The 22753-nt window shown below is 40.4% G+C and overlaps 1 protein-coding gene across 1 annotated transcript in view; it reads right to left on the bottom strand.

Annotated features, from left to right (window-relative positions):
• Nucleotides 1-22753, bottom strand: part of LOC146514430 (transmembrane protein 132C-like) — a 221030-nt gene that overhangs the window by 18756 nt on the left and 179521 nt on the right. Inside the window, exons 6-8 of the mRNA XM_085168522.1 lie at nt 17493-17636; nt 7004-7212; nt 3005-3314 (exon numbers count right to left, since the gene is read on the bottom strand). Of these exons, the coding sequence (XP_085024648.1) occupies nt 3005-3314; nt 7004-7212; nt 17493-17636 (663 nt within the window). The remainder of the gene's footprint in view (nt 1-3004; nt 3315-7003; nt 7213-17492; nt 17637-22753) is intronic.

The following is a 22753-nucleotide window of genomic DNA, read 5'->3' as shown; positions in this document are numbered from 1 at the left end:
TCGATGTAGAAGGACATTTTCTGAAATGTACAACATTATAATCTTCTAGGGTTCAGCCAAATGCAACCCAAGGGTTAGTCAAGGCAAAGACATAAAATGTGTTTTTGTTACTGAAGACAAAACTGAAGGCAGAGAGAGAGAAGTGAAAGTGGCTGCAGTAAAGACTTAGCAGAAAATTTCAAGGGAGTAAACACAGTATTTGGTGATGTCCATGAGTTCTACACTTCAGACAGTCATTGACTACAAAGGACTTTGATCCAAGTATTCAAAATAATCCTCACATTTTGAAATTATGTTTGTATGTCCGATTAATGTTGAGCCCCAGAAAATGGGAGACCATGGATAAGAATATCTCCACAGAAAAAAACCTTGAATTAAAGCTGGAAGTGCACTTCAATTGATTTTTTGATTTAAAATCCACTGTGATAAAATGAAAAAAATTGTTTCTTTGTCCAACAAATTATGGACCTATAACTGAGAAGCACAAGTCATAGAAAGAGTGATGCTGAAATAGGTTGTGCTGATTTTAAGAGAAAATAAAACATAAAAAGGCTTGAATACCACCACCAGGAGTTCATTTGTCACGATCCGCAGTGGCAGACCAAGTGGAGAGTGTGTGGAGGATTCAGGTGCAGACACAGGCGAAGACACGAAACTGAGTTCAAACGAAAAGCGAGCCTTTATTTTGGCTGATGATATGGGGGTCAAACAAGGCAGAAACATAGTGACGAAACTAAACTGAAACTAAACTGGGAAACTGGTACTATGATGCCACAGAAAACTATGAATACAAACATGGTGGGTGAGAACACAGACGACGCGATACTGAACACAGCAAGGCTGAGGACTAAATACACACATGAGGTGATCAGGGGAAGTGGAGACACATGGGGACACAGCTGACTAGACTGAAACATAATGACAACACAGGGGAGAGTAAACTAAATGCAGTGAACAAAGAACAGACTCTTTCAAAATAAAACAGGAAACACGGAGACATAGACATGAAACGAACTAGACAACAAGAGCCACACAGACATGACACATAACAGGTAGGCGCACGAACCAGGGAGACCGAGTACAGGGGAAGATGACAGAAACGACAACATGAACTTGACAACATAAGACACACAGACATAAACACATGAAGGGCAAGGGAGACTTAACACAAGGGTAATACAATAACAAATGAGCTAGAATAACTTAATGAACCTAAACAAACAATAAACATCAACATAGACTAAAACTCAAAACACTGGGTCGCACGACCATGACATCATTAGGCTGACTGTTGGGCTTATTCTGTCATTTGTCCACCTACTACACTAAGCTTTAACATGATTTCACTTGATGAAGCCCATAAACTTTGACCTGGCCAGCATGGCATGCCAAGCACTACACTAAAAATACATAAACTGATAGCACACAGGCAACAACGTTGACTTAAAATGGACAGCTGGATAGCTGCAGACTATTTAAACTTTCTTTGCATTTTGATTTAATTAACACAAGCTTCTTTCCTATATCGCTTTATCTGTAATTTAAAGTTTGCTGTGACCAGCAGTGAAAGAAGCACTTGTTCTTGTCTCACACATTCACATACAACTAGCAGCCACGATACTAACAAGTGAAATAAATAAGGTAGAGTTTAGTTTAGAGTAATACTGTAGTATAGCTGATTGAACATAACCTTGAATTTAAAAAGAAAATGGAAGGTTTCACAACGCCATTCGACTGCTTCAACAACTGATGTTCATTTAGTGTGTGAGAACATGTGCTATACTGAGAAACGCCTTATTGGATTATTGGATAAATAGTATTCTGAGATACACGGTGAAAGGGTCACAGAATGAGAGGCTGCACAGGTGCAAGCTTTTACAAGACGTGCCATGAAGGCATGTTTCTTTGTCAACTCATGATAGGCTTAAGTGTTTGTGCCATGCTGCAATCAATATAGTTGTTTTTATATCTTATTCCGTTTAGACTAAAGAAACCATTCTACCATACTCTGCACAGACTCTTTCAGTCCATAACTGCTTCACCATATGTTCATCAGCTTATTGTTAACCTTTTATGTCTGTCTGTCTGTCTTACTTTCTATCTATCTGATTGATATCTATCTTTATATCTATCATGACCCCGAATTGGATAACTTAGCCTCTTAAATGTGATAATTTGATGATTATTTATCTGTGGCTTACAAGTTCAAATAACATTTTGAACATTAATATTGGAGCAGATGACCATTAACCTTTTAAAAATGTAGTAGACTAATGGTATCTTTAGTGGAGAATTAAAGTTATGCTTTCTACGTGTGTCTTGTCCCTGCATTTATAAACAAACTAGAAAGCCACATTCTGCTCCGCATTGACAAAGCAAAGCGGCTGAGCACAGTTTGCAGCTTTTCAGCTTGAAAAAACTTGAAACCCTGTTGGGTAATATTGACTGTGACAATAAGATGGATAAGACCAGAGTCAACAGTGGTCCGACTTTTTCTATTCAGTTGTTTTGGTCCATCGTGCTTGTGCTTTGCTAAATTCATACATTTCTAATACTTCAATGTCAACCTAATCAAAATACTTTGCATTAAAAGAGTCTAGATGACTGGATTTGCTTTATTGCTTTTAGACTTCTCATTGTAATTTTCCTAATCCACTTGCCAGGTTACTTTACTGCTGCGTCTATGTCAGTTTATCAGTTCAAATACGTCTGATATTGTGCTCACTTGTGACCTTTTGTTTGGCTGCCAAAACAACCAAGCCAGTCAGGTCATTTAATCGAGTAAAGCTGCATGTTCCCTTAGTAACAACAAAGACTGTATTGCGGTGGCTGATTCAAGCATTAGTTACTGCAGCTTCCGTGACAGCTACAATTTAGGTCTATGAGATGAACGTGTAAATCCCCACTGATCAGTCATGGCAAAACAATCCTGACAGCCACGCTGCAGAGACATGCAGTACAACTTCTGCTTTAGAAACTGTGATAAAATATACATAAATGCAACCTGTAGTTTGGTGTTTCCAGTGCTCAGCCCGATTACGACTTGGTCGTCCAGAAGCTGGGCAACCTTTGGGTCCTCCACCCTCAGAGACTCCTTCACCAACTGTGTCACATCCACCTGCCAGTCAGTGCCCAGCAGGAAGGTCTGCTGGCCCAGTACATCTTCCTCCATGGCTCCTCTACTTTCACTGATGTCAGCCACAAAGTGGGTGAGGATGCGCAGAGTGGTGCTTTGGTACTGGGCAACACAAGCAGTCTCTGTCCTCCCCTCTACTGGATCGACACCATCCTTATCATCTGTGACCCTCTCGTACCTAATGAAGAATGAAAAGAGGAAAACACTGATCAACTGCTGGCAAGGCTGAAGAGCAGGGATATCATAAACCCATGTCAGACTGTGTTTGAGGCAAAAAGCACTGAGAGCTCTCTGTGGACTCTGTGTCACCATTAGTGTCCATGAAGTAGAAACTCTCTGATGTAAAGTATTTACTGCTGTCAAATCATCTGCTGTGTGCTTTGCTGCAAGTTCGCCTGACTTTCCAAAAGTAATAGCCTCCCATTATTTTCAAAAATCCCTTAAAAACAGCTTGCAGAGAGAAACTGCCACCCGGCTTGCGTTCTCATTTTCTTTAAAAGAGCAACTGATATTTTTCTGTGTACCTGCTATTTATTTGGCTCACAGAAAACACTCTGCAATTTTGGCATCTCAGAAAATATGTTTCCTAAAAAATCAATGTTTTTAAACTCACAGCTGGATATTTGTAAAGCATTTGTTCTACACTCTTGCTCCTATTTAAGTGGAGCTTATACAGCCCTTTATTTTTATTTATCTAAAAAAAGAAGCCAACGAATCCCCCACAGGTAAATCTGAACATGCTGGAAAAGAATGAAGGAGAAATAATCCTTTAATGGTAGCAACTACAAAAATCCGGTTTTTATTTGCGTGCTAATAGGTGCACACCTAGCCCAGACCCAAGATGGCAGTAAAATACAAACACCAGAAATGTTCAGAGTGACAAGTATTTATTCCTTTTTGAAGTATTTGCAATACTTTCCATACCTCACAAATAATTGTCTTAATCAGTATTGTTTTGCCTATAAAAGAGGTTGAGTCTTAAAGAAAAAAGGTTTAGCAGAGAGCTGAAGCTCCTCCTTGCATAGTTTGCTAATGGCCAATTTTTTGGATCAAAGATTTTCATTTCCTGAAATTCTTTTTTTCCATTCAGGGCTAAAGATGAGAGGGACCGCTTACCTGTTATCAACACACAGTTCAAAGTCAAGCATCCCTTATGGTACCAGCATGCATCAGTGCACATGCCATGAGTAACCTGCACATTTGGAGCAACATTTCCTGTCATTCAGAGGATCTTTTTTCAGTAAAGACCTTGCTAATTTAAGCAGGTCGATGGCAAATCACATTCTGCTGTTATTACACCAACCTTAATTAAAAGTGTTTGGATATTAAACTTGCCTGCTGTCTATACCTGTCACCCATTTATAATAAGTAGAATGAGAAATATGAGCTCTCTTGAACTTTTATCAAATATGAAACAAAAATGGACCCAAATGCTTACAGCATTTTAAAAAATGCAATGCAACACAGTGGTAAACATGCCCCTATTTGAACTTTTTTAAAAGTGTCTTTGTGCTGCTTGTTGTCTTCTGCACTTGAATTAATGTTTAAATCATTTGCAAAGGATTTTTTTTTACACACCAACTGGAAATGCTGTTGTAATAATAAAAATGTACATTTCTAAAATACTGTAAATAGCCCACTGGCCTGTCTGTGCTATATTTTCTTATTGGTATGTCTTACTATTCCTGTTAAGGCATAAAACACACACATTCTCATCCATCTCCACTCTATATTCCATTAGTATATATCACTCGCCTATAAATCTGTTTTTCTTCTCTCTTTTTTCATCCTGTGCTATGCCATCATCATCCCTCTCACACTGCGTGTCTGCCTCATTCTATATTCTCAACATAAACTTGTTATTGGACTTCCTTGTAATCTATTTTTCCAACTTTCTTCCTCTGCTTTTCTCTCCCTCTTCTCCTTGCTCTCACCTCATATTGTCTTATTCTTTCAAGCTCTGCCTGCCTCTTTTTACCGGTCAGGTGGCCAGGGGGCCAGGGGGGAGTGACAGTGACAGTTCCCATTAGGTTTAATGAGGTATGGCCGGTCTGGCAGGAAAACGGGCTGACAGGTTAACATGATGTGGCCCAATGGCTTGGCTTAGTTATAACCTGCCTTCCCCATCCCCTCCCAGGTTCTTATTCCACATCAGCAAAAGGACGGCATTTTAAACCAAGGTGACACTATTTGCTGGCATCAGAAACAGGAGGTCAGGACACGTTTGTAGCAGGAAGTGAGAGGTCGGCCATAGCACTTTTGTCAATGTACACATAAGCACACTGACCCATGAAAGCATTAATAAACCAGTGCCACCCCTGTTAAAGTACACATAACACACGTTCTTCACACAGTGATGCGCTTGAAAGAAATGATTGATGTGATCTTGCTTAGGTAGCAGGGGGCATTTGTGTTAGAGTGCCACCCTGTGGGTGGTACGCTAACGTGAGGAAATGTGAGGTATTTCTGAGTTGAAATAATCTCCTTAGTTAGCATTTACACTGCTTTCTTTAATTGAAAACATAAATATAAATTAAAAAGTGTTTGTACACATGATATATACACCATAACTACCCCTGCTGCAATAAAGAATGACATTATTTTGACATATTTCATCATTACATACGAAATAACATGTTTTCCAGTTCAGAAATAGTAAACATGGCCATTTTGAAAGCAGTGTCACTATTACTGAAAAAAGAACAAATCTTAAAAAACTGTCTTCATAAGAAGTTGGGCCAACACCATGAGTGTTCTGATGGTTGAGTTGGTGCCTATGAAGGCCATGCCATATGACCTACATCATATCAAACCACACAGGACTGATTTGGGTTGACCCATCCAAGGTGACAATACTGATATCCATATAATCTTTAAAACATACCTTACATATTCTGATGCTTTCAGAATAGGTAAGGTAAGTTCTTCTGTGTTAAGCACATTGAGTTTCACAGCAAACTGGGGCTCTAACTGTGACGACTGATTCTATCACTCATTACTCACTGCAACAAATCATGACGTGTATGTCATCTGCTAGCTCATGTAACTGCTGCTTTCATTCCATGAATGAATAATTCATGAATGTATGTCTTGGCTCAAAGACAAAGATGGTAAACACTGGGGCGCAGGGAACAATCTAAATCTTGTTCACTTTATAAACACAACAGTGCTCTATTGTTTCTTTAACATAGTCACTATAAATATGATCACAGTAAATCATAATTATAAAAGCTATTATTAAGTGTAAATTAGTCACTGCTTCACTGATCTTTGATATTGAAAAGGGTTAGTTCTATTTTAATCAGCAGAAATCATATTAGCAGAAAGATCATTAATTTAAATATTTTTATTAGGATCATCTTGTACAACTCACGCTGCACTGCACAGATCATTGTACACTATATCTCTTTACACCCTCAGGAATATGCTCAAGCTGTGTAATGCTCAAAATTATTAGTCATTCCTTATTCAGTATAAGTACTTTTTTCCCCCCGTAGACCAGTCCAGTGAATTATTAGACACTTATTATGCAGATGCACTTGCATTATGCTTCATATGTCTGCACCATCATTACTGAGACAATTTCACGTGGCCTCCATTTTTTTTAATTTTTTTTTAACCAAATGAAAAATATGATTGTCATAAAGGGATTGTTAAGAACTTCTCAGGTTTATGACCTACACAGAGAAATTTAGATTTTTGATTCTTGTGATTTTTTTTAAGTTGCCAACTTTTCTTGTGATATACGGATGTGGGATAAAGCCCCCTCGGCCCACCGGAGTCAGTTTCTGAAGTGATGAAAGTGATGATGTGTTTTTTTTATTACAACATGCAACAACACAGACACAACAGACAGTCATGACTTACCTCCTATTGCCCATACTAACAGGGACCTTCCAACCCTTAATCTGGCTGAGCTCAGGATCAGCCACATCAATTAGCAAGGGCAGGCGGGGCATCCATACGCTCATCTCGAGTTGTGCATTCAGAAAACTATAGGTGAAGTTAAGCATCACCCTGTTTTTTCCTCTTGTCTCCTTTCCATTGACATACACATAGTCACAGCGCTCTGACACCTAAAGAATAAAGGAAAAATTGCTGTGAGAGGAAGATAAGATGCAAAAACACTATCTACAGTTCAGTCAGATCTCTCAAGTCATCAGGGCAGATCTTTAAACGGTTCCTATAATTGTGAAGTGATGAAGGTGCTTTCAGTTATTGCTGTCCTGTTCTTCGGAGCAAGCTGCCTGCTGACCTGAAATCAATTACATCTGTGCATACATTAAAAACAGACTAGAAACCTTTTTATTAACACAGGCCTACACTCAGCACATGTTTTCACTGCCTTTGGCATTGTAAACCTACACAGGTTTTTATGTTCTTCTGTGTTAAGCACATTGAGTTTGCCATTGCCAAAACAATTTACATGACTTAAAGATTGCAAAGTACTCAAGAACAATCTCACTGCCAAAAAACAACAACAACAAAAAAACTAAATAAAATAAAATAGGAATAAATAATAAAGCATAATTAGACATAATGTTTTCATATTGCCCATCTGTCTGTGAAACTCTCATAAACATGTTATTTCTTAAAGAATACTTAAACATGACTTAAAGATTGCAAAGTAATCTAGAATCTGATTGCCAAAACAATCTAACCAGGAAAAAATAAGAATAAATAAGCAGATACAAAAATCCACTGTAGAAGTAAAGTTGCTCTATTTCACCTTTTTTCTTACATAGTAAGTAAATTTGATCATTTAGGCTGCTTTGAAAAAGATTTAAGTGCTTGGATTACTCAATTTCTTTCAGTTTCTTTTCAGTGTGTGTTTGTGTTTGTTTCAGAACTGCTCTATTCTTAATGCATGCCTGTGTGTGAAGCATAGTATGTGCACAAATTATGTGACTTTGGTCCAACTTAACAGATGGAGCTACGAAATGACACAAACCTAATTCATCTAGCCAGAGAGAAAAACACTTGCTCAAAACAAATTATGAAGTGGCTGGATAAAGTACACCACCAGTCATTTGCCAAAGTTACTCTAATACATCTCCAACATAAAGAACTGATACAGCATGAATATCAGAAGTATCTTTCATTATCTCCGAAGCCCCAGAATCTCCTTATCAAACATTTCCCCCTTGACGAACAAATGTATTTAACAGTCTGTCATCAAATTTTGTTTGTAATCACTTGCATTTCATTTCTTTCCACTCTCAAATACCATATAAGCTTGATTGGCACAACTGGTAATTTCAGCACATGTCCTCAATACTGACAATTGCTTCTTTATAACAAACCAGTCACAAGAAGACTGTCATATGTCGCCACTTCTTTGCATATAACTTGGCAGCTTTACTCTCGAATGATGTCAAACCAAGCCCTCTCTCTGAGGAACAAAAGTGACAGCTTGCTGTCTGTCAGTTTTCTCCTCCTCCTCCCTTTTATTTCCCTTTTCTCTTTCTCTCCCACTCCTTCGCTCTCACCCTCAGCCTTCTCCAGCATTACTGCACCTCCTACATATTTCGTCTTCCTGTAATGAGAACAGGTTGCAACTCTGAAAGGAGGATTCTTAGATACGAATCAAAGCGAGGGAAAGTTTAGGGTTTCATCTCGATGCATGCTAAATGGAAATGTAAAGCGATATGAATGCAATTCATTTTCATTTAAAGTTTTCAAGTTATTTGTCTTAACGAGTGAAAACCAAGGAATGCAAGACTGATACTGGATTGCATACAGTCACAAAACTCACACAAGGATAATTTCTTTGTTCTTGTGATTTTAAAGTATAGAAGGCAACCATCCAGAGAGTAAGCTAAATCTATCTACTTCTGCTCACTTTTTTTTGCTCTTTTATTATGCCTCAATGCTGAAGACATAATGTTTTCAGATTGCCCATCTGTCCATCCATCTGTCTGTCTAATTCTAGCAAACGTGGTATTTCTTAAATAATACTTAAACATAACTTAAAGACTGCAAAGTTCTCAAGAATGATCTGATTAAACTTAGTGGCAAAAGGCCAAGGTCACTGTGAGCTTACACAGCACTTTTATGATAAACCTCATACAAATGTCTACCATGCACTGCAAAAGTACATAAACACACTAGATGTTGAACAAAATATGATGGAACAGATCCAAACGTGACAGAAACCAAAACATGCCAAGGATTGCATCAGTGATTTGAGGGAGAAAAACTTTTGCTCTTTTGCTTTTATTCTTGGTTTGCTTTGGTAGCATTTTTTGCACACAAAACACTGCATCATACTAATAGGATCTAATAACATTTTATAGGTTAACTTCACTGTGACATCATAATGTTCTGAAAAGAAAAGTAAAAACAACTGTTTTCTTACTGTTACAGCAGAGTACAGATGGTGACCAAATGTAATAACTGGTTCCATGTTTATTCCCTCGCTCTCTTTTTTACCGCAATGTTTTTAAACTAGTTCCACTTTAACGCTTGAGCTCCATATATGTCTATACTTACATAAAGTATAGTTCATGATAACCATTAATGATAAACTTAGCTTGAAGACAAAATTAAGACTCATCTGTTTGTCTTGAAAACAGCCAGAGATTACTTTGTCACTTTGTTACTGATAATGCAATCACAGATAAAGGCACTTTATAAACTTAAAGGGTACACATGAGAGTTACTCACTAAAATAATTCTGTCTGACTAACCTGACTAAAACCGACTCATGAGAGAGCACTGTATTTAACATTTATGAAGTACTATGTTTTGGGGGTCGCAAAATTTCTAAAAGTTCCTAAAACCTAAAGAGCTAAAGCTCAGTGGTTTACTGGATCCGTCAAGTGTTCTACATTATTAGGATACAAGGAGAAACTGTAGCGCAACACTTTAAATCAGAAAATAATCATCAGAAAATAAAAAACTTGCAGTGCAGTACAGCAATGATGGATCTATTGTCTTTTTTGCCCATTCTAAAGCTGTGACTTATATGAGGGGGCTCACAGGATTTGGAAACAATGAGCATTTTAAAATGGGTTCAATGGCAGTTTTTGTCTGGATTAGAGATGGCACGATACCACTTTTTTATATCCGATACCGATACCGATATCATAAATTTGGATATCTGCCGATACCGATATGAATCCGATATAGTGTTTTTTTTAATCAATAAAACGTTTTTTTTAATATCTTGCTGCATTTTGTATAAGTTTATACTCAAGTTTAAATAAATAACAACACTAAAGCTATTCTGTTATACCTGTATGTAAAAAATACACTGCGCCGAAAATATTTCATAGTTCAGCAACACTGATCAATCTAATAAACTTAAACCTGCACCATCCTCCCTATTCTGGTATTTTAAAGAGTACTTAGCAGAAATATTAAGCAACCTAACTAATAGGGTTGCAAACTCCCAGCAAAAAAAAATAAATAGGGAACCACCCTCCACCTCATGATGCTTAATCGATGTAATCAAATTTAATTTGATGCAGGGGGGAAATGCACAAAAATAAATTATTTTTCAAGAATAATTAAATAGATCCAACATCTTTCTTCAACAGAACTGCAGACTGCACAGATGGTACTTTCCCAAAGGAAAAAGTAGTATAGCTTACTAGGGTATATTAGACTTAACAGTTACTATATACAGTAATGGACTTCTATATATTTTACATCAGATTAAAACTTTGGGTGTAAGAGTCAGACAATTATTTTTAAAAGCTAGACATTTTAAATGAGAATAAGAAAGAAAAGTATGTCTTTGTGCCCCCTTTTCCCTGTTCATGCCCTATCGGCCCCCCTGGCTAAACTTTGCTAGATCCGCCCCTGCACAGTTACCAGCCGTCAGCTGCATAGAAAAAGATCCTGGTGTAGAAAGCAATATTAAATAAATTCTAACAACAGATTATCAAGCTTAAACGTGCTGCTGTTGTTCAGCTGCTGGTTTCCTCTTTCTGGTGAGAAGTGGGCCAAAAACTAAGAAGAGAGACGGACTCGCGACAGAAAAGCCGATCAGCTGATCATTAAGCAGTTTCATGATTGAAGTAGCAGCAGGAGAGAGAGAGAGAGAGAGAGAGGCAGTCGCTCCATATATCGGTTGTTAAGCTTAACGTGGGAATGCTTTACAAACATTCAGAGATGAACTTACACTCTTGCTTTACTTCTCTCTGGGAAAACTTCCTCGGAGATGAAATGCTGGTTTGCTAGCTAGGCTACAAATACACACAGCCGCTCTATCACGTGATGCACACTGCTGCGACGTGCTACGGTTATGAGCCGAGTTACGCCGTGTAGCAAGTTTTGTGAGGTGCTTTTTTGATATTTAATGGATCGGATTACATTTTTTATTTCTCGCCGATATCCGATCCAGTAATTTGGGTCAGTATCGGACCAATACCGATACGTAATATCGGATCGGTCCATCTCTAGTCTGGATTGCCATTGAAATACTCTTAAATACAACACGCTATAAATGTCGAGAGCAAGCCAGATGACTGGGTGAACTTCAACACAGTATTATTATATGTGAAGTGTAAAGAAGAGTACTTGCTGTGATTGAGGCTGGAAGTTACACTACATGGACAAAGGTATTGGTCCATTTTAAACTTCAGGTGTTTTCAGTCCTATTTTCACAGGTAAAATCAAGCTCCTAATCATGCATGCAGCATCTGAAAAGAAAGCGCTCACTGAATTCAAGTACCACCGCTGCAGAAGTCAGTTGGTATAAAATTTCTTCCCACTAGAAGATCTAGTCAACGACTACCGCCCAGTAGCACTCACCCCCATCATCACTAAGTGCTTAGAGCAGCTGGTCCTAGCACACTTCAAATCCTGTCTCCCCCCCCACCCTGGACCCCCACCGATTCGCATACCGCCAGAACAGGAGCACAGAGGATGCAGTCTCCATCGCACTGCACTCTGTCCTCTCACACCTGGACAACAACAACACATACGCCAGAATGCTGTTCATAGACTTCAGTTCAGCATTCAATACAATCCACCCCTCACAACTCATCAGGAAACTGACAGACCTGGGCATCAGTTCCCTCATCTGCAAATGGTTACTGGACTTCCTGACCAACCGCCCCCAACATGTCCGGCTGGATAACCGCTGCTCATCTACAATTACAATGAACACCGGTGTACCACAAGGCTGTGTGATGAGCCCCTTCCTCTACTCCCTCGTCACCCACGACTGCAGACCTGCTGATGGTTCCAACACCATCATTAAGTTTGCAGATGACACCACGGTGATTGGCCTCATCAGTGACAACGATGAGGTCGCCTACAGGGAGGAGGTGGATCGTCTGGCTGAGTGGTGCGACAGAAACAACCTGCTGCTTAACACAGAGAAGACCAAGGAGCTCATCGTGGACTACAGGAGGAATGCTGACCCACATCCACCCATCCACATTAAGGGGACGGCTGTGGAGCGTGTGAGCAGCTTCAAGTTCCTGGGAGTCCACATCTCCGAGGATCTCATCTGGACGACCAACTGCTCCAAGCTGGTCAAGAAGGCTCACCAGCGCCTCTTCTTCTTGAGGACTCTGAGGAAGAACCACCCGTCCTCAGACATCCTGGTGAACTTCTATCGCTGCACCATCGAGAGCATCCTGACCAACTGTATAACAGTCTGGTACGGGAACTGCTCTGCCTCGGACCGGAAGGCATTGCAGAGGGTCGTGAAAACTGCCCAGCGCATCGCCGGAGCACCACTTCCTGCCATAAAAGACATCTACAGGAAGCGGTGTCTGAAAAGGGCTGGGAAAATCATCAAAGACCCCAGTCACCCATCACATAGACTCTTCACCCTCCTGCCCTCTGGGAGGCGCTACAGGAGCCTCCGGACTAAGACCACCAGGTACCGGAACAGCTTCTTCCTCACAGCTGTCAGACTCCTGAACTCTGCCTCCTGACATCTGACCCACATTAAACTCATGGACTGTAAATACACACACCCACAACCACTTACACACACACACAATGGACAACTGTACCCTCAAACACACAATAATAACATGGACTGAACCACCACTCACAACCACTAGCACTTTATACACCTCTGTAGAAATTATCCACATATCTCACTTATCTTAACTGCACTACTGTATAGCTCCGTGTAAATAATCATTCTGTACATACGATAATTTTTAATCCTACAACTGTTTATAACTTGCATAGTTCACATTTCTGTATAACTGTATATCTCAGAAGGGGGACCGGAGGGTGTGTTCCAACTACAGGGGGATCACACTCCCCAGCCTCCCTGGGAAAGTCTATGCCAGGGTGCTGGAAAGGAGAGTTCGTCCGCTAGTTGAACCTCGGATACAGGAGGAACAATGCGGTTTTCGTCCTGGTCGCGGAACACTGGACCAGCTCTTCATCCTCTCGAGGATACTTGAGGGTGCATGGGAGTTTGCCCAACCAGTCTACATGTGTTTTGTGGACTTGGAGAAGGCATTCGACCGTGTCCCTCGGGGTGTCCTGTGGGAGGTGTTGCGGGAGTATGGGGTGTCTGGCCCATTGCTACGGCCATTCGATCCCTATACAACCGTTGCAAGAGCTTGGTTCGCATTGCCGGCAATAAGTCGGACTCGTTCCCGGTGGGTGATGGACTCCACCAGGGCTGCCCTTTGTCACCGGTTCTGTTCATAATTTTTATGGACAGGATTTCTAGGCGCAGCCAAGTGGCGGAGGGCTTTCGCTTTGGTGGCCTCAGAATCTCATCTCTGATTTTTGCGGATGATGTGGTTCTGTTGGCTTCATCGGGTGAGGGCCTCCAGCTCGCACTGGAGCGGTTCGCAGCCGAGTGTGAAGCAGCGGGAATGAGGATCAGCACCTCCAAATCTGAGGCCATGGTTCTCAGCCGGAAAAGGGTGGAGTGCCCACTCCGGGTCGGGGATGAGTTCCTGCCCCAAGTGGAGGAGTTCAAGTATCTCGGGGTCTTGTTCGCGAGTGATGGGAGGAGGGAGCTGGAGATCGACAGACGGATTGGGGCTGCAGCTGCAGTAATGCAGATGCTGCACCGGTCCGTCGTGGTGAAGAGGGAGCTGAGTGTAAAAGCGAAGCTCTCAATTTACCGGTCGATCTACGTCCCTACCCTCACCTATGGCCATGAGCTGTGGGTAGTGACCGAAAGAACGAGATCGCGGATACAAGCGGCGGAAATGAGCTTCCTCCGAAGGGTGGCTGGCCTCTCCCTTAGAGATAGGGTGAGAAGTTCGGCCATCCGGGAGGGGCTCAGAGTAGAGCCGCTGCTGCTCCACATCGAAAGGAGCCAGCTGAGGTGGTTCGGGCATCTGACAAGGATGCCCCCTGGGCGCCTCCTGGGCGAGGTGTTCCAGGCATGTCCCACCGGGAGGAGGCCCCGGGGCAGACCCAGGACACGCTGGAGAGATTGTATCTCTCGGCTGGCCTGGGAACGCCTTGGTGTTCCCCCGGATAAGCTGGAGGAGGTGGCTGGGGAGAGGGAGGTCTGGGCCTCTTTGCTTAGGCTGCTGCCTCCGCGACCCTGCCTCGGATAAACCGGATAAAGATGGATGGATGGATGTATATCTCAGATTTCTGTATAGTTTTTTATTTCATATTTATATCCTGTTCATAGCCTGTACATAGCTTGTACTCACTACAGCCTGTACATACTTGTGGTGGCTATAGCTCAGGTGGCAGAGCAGGTCAGCCACTAATCAGAAGGTCGGTGGTTCGATCCCAGGCTGCCTCCTGGCTGCATACCAAATATCCTTGGGCAAGATACTAACCCCATGTTTGCCTACTGGTGGTGGTCAGAGGGCCCAGTGGCGCCAGTGTCCGGTAGCCTCGCCTCTGTCAGTGCGCCCCAGGGCAGCTGTGGCTACAACGTAGCTTGCCATTGCCAGTGTGTGTGAATGGGTGAATGACTGAATGTAGTGTAAAGCGCTTTGGGGTGAGTAAAGCACTATAGAAATGCAGGCCATTTACTTATAGTTATAGAATATTCATAACATACTTCATACCGTGTACATTATAACATACCATAATAGACCCATTTCTGTAATATACTTACATATCTATATTACTGCTAATAAATATTGTAATATATCTATATCACTAAAGCACTTCTGGATGGATGCAAATTGCATTTCGCTGCCCTGTACCTGTGCATGTGCAATGACAATAAAGTTGAATTCTATTCTATTCTATTCTAGTTGCTATTTAAGCATATTGTGATCATACTGCCCTTCAGTAGAGATTCAAACTATAGACTGAATGTTTTTTGTAAAGGTAACTTTTTTGCTGAAGTTCATAAAATGTATATGATTATTGCATTTTGTTTTTTTTTTTTAGTAATGATTAACATGGCATTAATCATGTAGTGCAGTAAGCACAGCAGTCTGTTGAAGGTATTGTATTTGAATATAATGTTAGGCAGAAAAAAATGTTTTATTTGTGCACTGACAGGTTACTTACACGTTTTCGTGTCTTGCAGGACGGGCTGCACATCTGGTTGTGTCGCTCCACTTTTTTCTCCCTAGTTTGATGTATTTTAAAACTTCTTTTTTACTTGGGTTTGTTTTTATGTTAACTGGGCCAGGCGCAATGTTAGTCGGGCAATGTGCAGTAATTGTGGTACATTGTGGATCATTAGTGGTCTTTTATTATGATAGTCTAATTTGATTGCAAACTCTCTGAAATAATAAAATTGTATACTGTACATTTTGGCTGATATTGATCACTTGTCCCATTTATTCTGGACTCGTCCCTGCATGATCTCCTGACCGGAACTTTGTAAGAGCAGGATCACGGCCTCAGTGCTCACCATGTGTGTTTTTGATCACTACACTTATATAACTCTCTTATGTTTCCCAGTGTTTACCAGTTTCCTGTCTTTAATGACTTTATGTTTGTGCCACTGTTGTCACTTTGGGTTTCTTTTGGTAACTACATTTCCTTCGGGTTCTTTTGTTGTTTTACTCCATCTCTTTGTCCCTTGTAATTATCTGCTCTGCCCTTATTGTGATCATCAGTTGCCTTTGCCTTGCTCTCCCACTTATCTTTGTCAGAGAAGTGCCCTTTGCTCATGTTTCACCTGTGCTCTCCTTTTATAGCACGTTGTGCCTTCCTCTGCTTCCCTTTTTGGCTCATCACTTTGCTGCAATCAACTTTAGATCAATTCCCCCTGTGTATTGTATCTGGATTACTTATCACCATTTGGACTTTATTTTTGAAGTATCAGCTTAGTGAAATAAAGCTCATCTTTAGTTTGCTTAACTTAGGTTGTGTCTGCATTCGGGTCCTCCTTTTTGTCTACATATAAAATAAAGAAAAGAAGGATTTAACTTCAAAGTCTCAAAGAAACAGTGAAGTGGGGAAAAATAAAGCTGTTTTATCTTGAGATGCCTTTGAAAATAGTATGAAGAAAAGATGGGTACTGCTTACTGTTCTCAAACCCGACGAGCGGGCAGGGGAGTAGACTACTGAGGTCAGCGTCACAATATGTGGTACTACTTCAGTTGATAATTAAACCCTTTGAGAGATCTCCCTCTTTTCTTCTATCTGATATGCATGTATAGTAAACACAACACACTTGTAGCACTGTTCTTTTTTTATCACGCCTACTCACAATCAAGAATAAACACTTATATTTTTCTTATTTTTCCCCAGTTATATTTTTCTTGCTTCTCCTTTCACATAACGCCGCAGAGACGGATAATAAATCTGCTGTGGTGGTAAATAGCTCACAATTATTTCCTTATTTTATGTTAACAATAAATCCTTTGCAGCACTTCCCAAAAATTCAGTAAGGTTTCAGATTAATTATGTAAGCCCTCTAAAAGCCAATGAAAATCAACTTACAGAGATTTAAAACTTGCTATATTCAGTCATGGTGAGCAGTTTGTCACCTTGACAGTTTGATGGTGTTATGTAATATATAAGTGGTATGGATACAGACTCTCTTTCAGCATGATGATTGTTAATTATTCCTCCTTTAAAACAAGAGCCGAGTATAGAGTATGTAATCAGTGTTTTTTTTCCGTCTGTTTCTCACCAAGATTACACAAAAAAGCTGCCAAGCTGCACTTCATGGTGGTGAATTGGAGCACGAGAAAAGGATAAACCAACTCCCCCCCTCCTTTCTAGGGTTTCTGTTTTAAAATCTGACTTTTTCAATCAGCTTTCTATTTTTCCCTTGCCATTAAACAAATGTATCTTGGTACATGTTTTGATGTTTTGCTAGAAGAAAACGAGCACCTTCATTTTCATTTCACTGTGCGAAAAACTCTTGAAGCCCACAAACAGAAGTGTTATTCTTCCTGTTAACTTACCTGCATGCCACTAGAAAGCTGAGCATTAAGGATGAGATAAAGTTGAAAAAAAAAAGAATTCATGTTGCACGAACCTTGATAACCTGTTCATCCGTTGACTTGCACTCCACTGACTCTGTAACATCAGAGACCGCACCATCCGTCCCTACAGTGACGACCTTCAGCGGAACAGCGACAGTACGCCCAGTGAGCACAGCCGTGTTGAGAATTTCAGTGTCCTGTAAGGTGAAAAAGAAAGAAACACACACATACTCTTAATATTACTATTATTATAAACCTTTTTGCTGCTGCCTCAATCCTGCTTTACCCCTAGTTAAGAATCCATTGGCTGATTTTCTACTAGATAAAGCAGCTGATGGGCTGAAAGTTGATGATGAAGCAGCAAGAGAGCAAAAGAGAGAGAAAAAGAGCAATCTCCAGGGGTAAAAAAAAAAATCAAGCCAACATGAAAGTGTGAAAAACATGTATGTTCTTGAAAGGCCACTCGAGGCTGGCTCTGAAAGCAGATCAGTCCCTGTAGATTCCAATGTTAAAATACAGCTAAAATATGCTTTTACAACCAAATAATTTTCATTGCTTGAGTTGATTTCCCCCTTGACAATAACGGATGATTTTTTTTTGTTTGTTTGTTTTTTTATAACACATCTGTTTATATTTTACTAAGGATTTAATTTACTTCGCTTTAGCCCTTTTGGCGTGTGGCTGTTTTGAGGGATAGGTGGGTGTTGATAAGGCCACTCTAAATCTGCTAGCCTTCACCTCAGCTAACTGGTGACAGCGTGTTGATAGTGTTTGTGGTGTTGGTGCATTGGTGCCAGTAAGCCTTATTATTATCTGACAATATAATATCTGACAAATAACAAGGCTTGTGCTGTGTCTTCATTATAATGAAAGCTGGACCAAAACGTCTGTGCTTCACTTTTGGTGTTTTTTTTAATTTTTAATTTTTATTTTGTACAAATCAGCAGAGAGGTGTACTATGAATGGAGATTAGGTTAGCCAGGACTGTTGAGCTTAAGGTCGGAGTTTTCACAAAAGTGTCACTTTTTTTACCTTGATAATCACCATGGTAATATGTGCTCAACTCAAACTGGCTCTCAGCAGGTTTAAAGGGGGCTGGATGATCAGGAATTTTCTGGAATGCATGTTATAGATGCATAAACTACATAAACTGCAGCTGTTGGAGCTCTGATTAGAAAGATGATTAGTAGATTTTTTAACACCAGTAATTTTCAATCATGAAAATTAATTTTGCATTGATAAACTAAAGGGATTTCCACATCTCCTTTCCACCGACTAACATTTAATCCTTAAATGTATCATAATTTTCGGAGCTCTATTGTGCAGCTTTCCTGTAAGGAAAAAAAACAGCAGCAGCGAGTGTGCACAGAGTGGTAAAATAAACACAAGTCAATAATGTTTTTTTTTTTTCTTCCTGCTCAGCGTGTTTGTAATGATTGTGGAATCAGAAGATTAATGATCATCTGCAGCATTACTTTTTTGTCTTATTTTCAGCACCAGTTTTGCATTTTACTGCTCACTATATATCTTTATAATGTTCATAGATCTTTATTATTCATCAGTGTGATGATGTCTCTGATTGGAGTAGGTGATCCTCAATGGAAGCATGCAGCGAGCCTAATGCAGAAAGCCTGGTTTAACAGAGAATGCTGATAACCACCATCATGATACTCGTCACCTCTGACTGGGGTTTCACATTTTGTCTAGCTAGCTAATGCAAAGAAACACTAGTGAACGTTCTTCATAATATACCTCCTCAGGTCTCCGTCTCCATGGGATGCACCCCTCAAGTCCATGGATACAATTTACTAACCAATTTTGCTATAGCATTACTGTATCTGATAACCTCTGGCACTCCATCCTCTTGTCACTTCTGGTTACAGATGCCAATGGAAACAATGCAATAATACAGCCAAGACTTCAGAAAATGGCTCTAAAAACCAACAGCAGTTACATCCATATTTAATAATCGAGTCTATGATAATATCACTTTGGGATGCTGAACCAGCATGAAACCGATGATCTGACGACGTTTGATTGCTACTTTCTAGTGACACCTTCATCCTCCTTATTAGACAAACTTTTGGTGTTGTTGATTTTAAAAATACACAGGATCATTTTGTGTTTAGAGAAGATTCTATTCTCGACCACCATCTTTGTTGCTATGAATATTTTTTGTGAGCTCCATCAAAGAGCAGAACATTTCCAACAATATCAACGATAAAGGTAACGCTAATACTCAAATACTGCAGGCAAATTAAATGTAAGATGATATGACATTTATGTGTAGACTTGGAAAAACACGATTTACTTACTGGCAGCTTTCCAAGTTATATACATAAACATAAACAGGATAACAATTGGCTAAAATAAAAAAAGAATACAAATACAGGGCAGGAATACCAGTGTGTTTCAAAATTACCTAAATGCTTTCTGCACACTAGTGCAAGTAAAACAAAGCAACCAAAAATCTCAGTGGTGGCAGGGCAAGGGTTATTAGAAACACCCACTGTGTATAGGCGAGCTTTTGGCCTGTGGGGTGGGGGTTGGGGGTCATAATATTTAGGCAAAAGGCTTTAGTGCTCAGTCTTTTGTTTTGTAGCTAGACCAAACAACACTTCATGTATGTTTGCATACATTAAAAACATGTATTGTAGAAAAAAAATACGTTTTATATTTATAGTGATATCCCTAATGTGTCTTCTATATAGTGTGAACCTAGTTTCAAATGCCATTTATTATCCGAAGGTCAAATCTCACGCAACTATAGACTGTAGTTATTGCAAAAGGTTTTTTACCTCAGCGTTCAAGTAGCCCATCATACAGTAAGGATGAGCAGCAGCTGTGAGAAGTGCTATTTACTGCTACAGAGATCCTGCAAAGCACAAGTGAGGCTATGTGACTGTTCGCTTAAAGATCTTTGACAGCAAATAGTAACGATTTTTTAAATGGACTTTTGCATCAGTCAATAAGCATGCTTTTTTCAGTTTGTTTACATTGCATAGAATGTATGAAGCAGCAAGTCTTCACATTTAACAATCCTGAAATAACTAAGCGTGGCATTTTTTAAATAACTCGAATGATTACAAGATTCTCAAATCTCTGAACGATCAAAAATGCAACACTTCTATGTAAGAAAATATATATAAATCTTTATTCCGTGCATTTTTTTCCTACCTTCTTAACACTAGGTTTACTAACCTGCGCAAATTTGCGTAACTTCCCTAAACCCAACTCCCCCTAGAATTACTGGCTTTTTTATTTTCTGGTGCAAGTCCCGAGGTGTTAATCACCCCTGCTGAGATTTTCACAGGTCGTCAGCTCGTTTCTCCTCCAGCTTTTGTTGTGCAAACCACCCATTATCCTTGAGGCCTGGCACATTTGCATTTGTTTACTCTGAGTTGCTCAGAATCAAGTCAGGCCAAACCTCTGTGTTACAACTTTCAGAAATGCCTGCCGTATCTATACAAAATATCCCACACATTGACTGACCTGCAAATATAAAAGACACACATTCACACCTCATTGCCATATTACATATGGGTTATATAAACCCATTTAGAGTGAGGTTCATGTAAATTTACCATTCTCTATTTGTTTATCTTCTGACAACGTAAGATTACAAGTGTGCTCCAAAGCTTCCTTTGCCTGTTAGACCTGGGAATGCTGCAGACCATCAGAGAGTGCACGGTACATCAAGCCTGCAGAACAGAGCCGGACTGGAATTTGTCAGTTCATGAACTGATGGCATTCATTTCAATCCTGTTTGTAAGAGCAATGCTGGTCAGGAGGATTTCTGGTGTCAGTAATCAAAGAGACAATGCCCCGAGATAGATTCATTTCAATTATGCACCTTCGATTTGATGACAGGGACACGCGGGCAGAACGGGTGAAAACAGACAAATTTGCGGCGATCTCAGACATCTGGACACACTTCAACGAGAACTGTGCTAAGAGTTTCACTCCAGGAGAACACATGACCATAGATGAACAGCTGTTCCCTACCAAGGTTTGTTGTCCATTCACACAGTATATCGCAACCAAGCCAGACAAATTTGGGATCAAGTTCTGGATGGCCAAGGATTTGGACACCGAATATGTCTGCAGTGCATCTCCTTACTTGGGAAAGGACCCCAGTCATCAGAAGGGAGAGAGGCTGGCAGAGAACGTGGTCATGAAACTGATGGAGCCGTTTTTGGATGATGGGAGAAACGTCACAACGGACAATTTCTTTACTTCACTGTCACTGTCGCACAGACTGCTGCAGCGCAAAACAACGTTACTGGGCACGGTGAATAAAGTCCGGCGTGAACTTCCTCAACTTGCAAAAGATACTGCAAAGCGAGAGGTATTCTCCACTTCAGTGCTTAGAAGTGGCGGTGTCTCCTTGACAATTTATGCACCTAAAAAAAACAAGACTGTGTGTGTTCTAAGTTCCATGCACCAAGACGTGACGATCGGTGACGACAGAAAGAGGAAACCCAACACGATAGCAGACTATAACCACATGAAGGTATGTGAATGTGTGTACAATTTTAAACCAGTGCTACAATGTTTTCTGATGTGTGCTATACAGGCCTATAGAAAAAAACATACTCATAACTCTCTCTCTCTGCTTTTACAGTGTGGTGTAGACGTGTTGGACCAAATGGCACGGATGTATTCCGTAAGAGCAGCAACACGCAGGTGGCCAGTAGCGGCTTTCTACAATATGCTGGACCTGGCGGCAGTGAATGCCTACATTTTGTACAAGGCATGTACAGGGTGGACAGGCAAAAGAAGATTGTTTCTGAGTCTTCTAGCTCAGCAACTTCATTGCTGATTCATGCAGCTCAAGGAAATATTAGCACAGAGGCAGGCTGCTGAAGCTGCTGCAGCTGCTGTGCCAGGGACTGTAAAGACAACGCAGTGCCAGGTGCAAGAGAGCTGCAACAGGAATTGCAGCAGGTTTACCTGTGCAACATGTCAGAAATTCACTTGTGCCAAATGCAGGGATGATGGACACTGGGTCTGCAAACGCTGTTAAGTCGGAAATACTTTGAAATAAAAAAGACTTGTGTACCCATATATTGTGAATGTGTGTCTTTTCTATGTAGGTTGTAACACAGAGGTTTTGCCTGCCTTGGATCTGAGTAAACAAATGCCAATGTTGAACAAACACACACACACACACACACACACACACACACACACAGCAAATCTGCATTTATTTGTCCCACAAGTGGAAAATCTGCATTGTCATTGCAAAAAAGTGGACAGTGCAAGACAAAAGCAGCTAAATAAAAACTGTACAAAGAGCACGGTATAGAAAGTG

The sequence above is a fragment of the Neolamprologus multifasciatus genome, chromosome 7, assembly GCF_963576455.1.
Source record: "Neolamprologus multifasciatus chromosome 7, fNeoMul1.2, whole genome shotgun sequence".
NCBI lineage: Eukaryota > Metazoa > Chordata > Actinopteri > Cichliformes > Cichlidae > Neolamprologus > Neolamprologus multifasciatus.
Note: the sequence above shows the minus strand (reverse complement) of the source record. Positions and strands in the feature narration are given on the sequence as shown.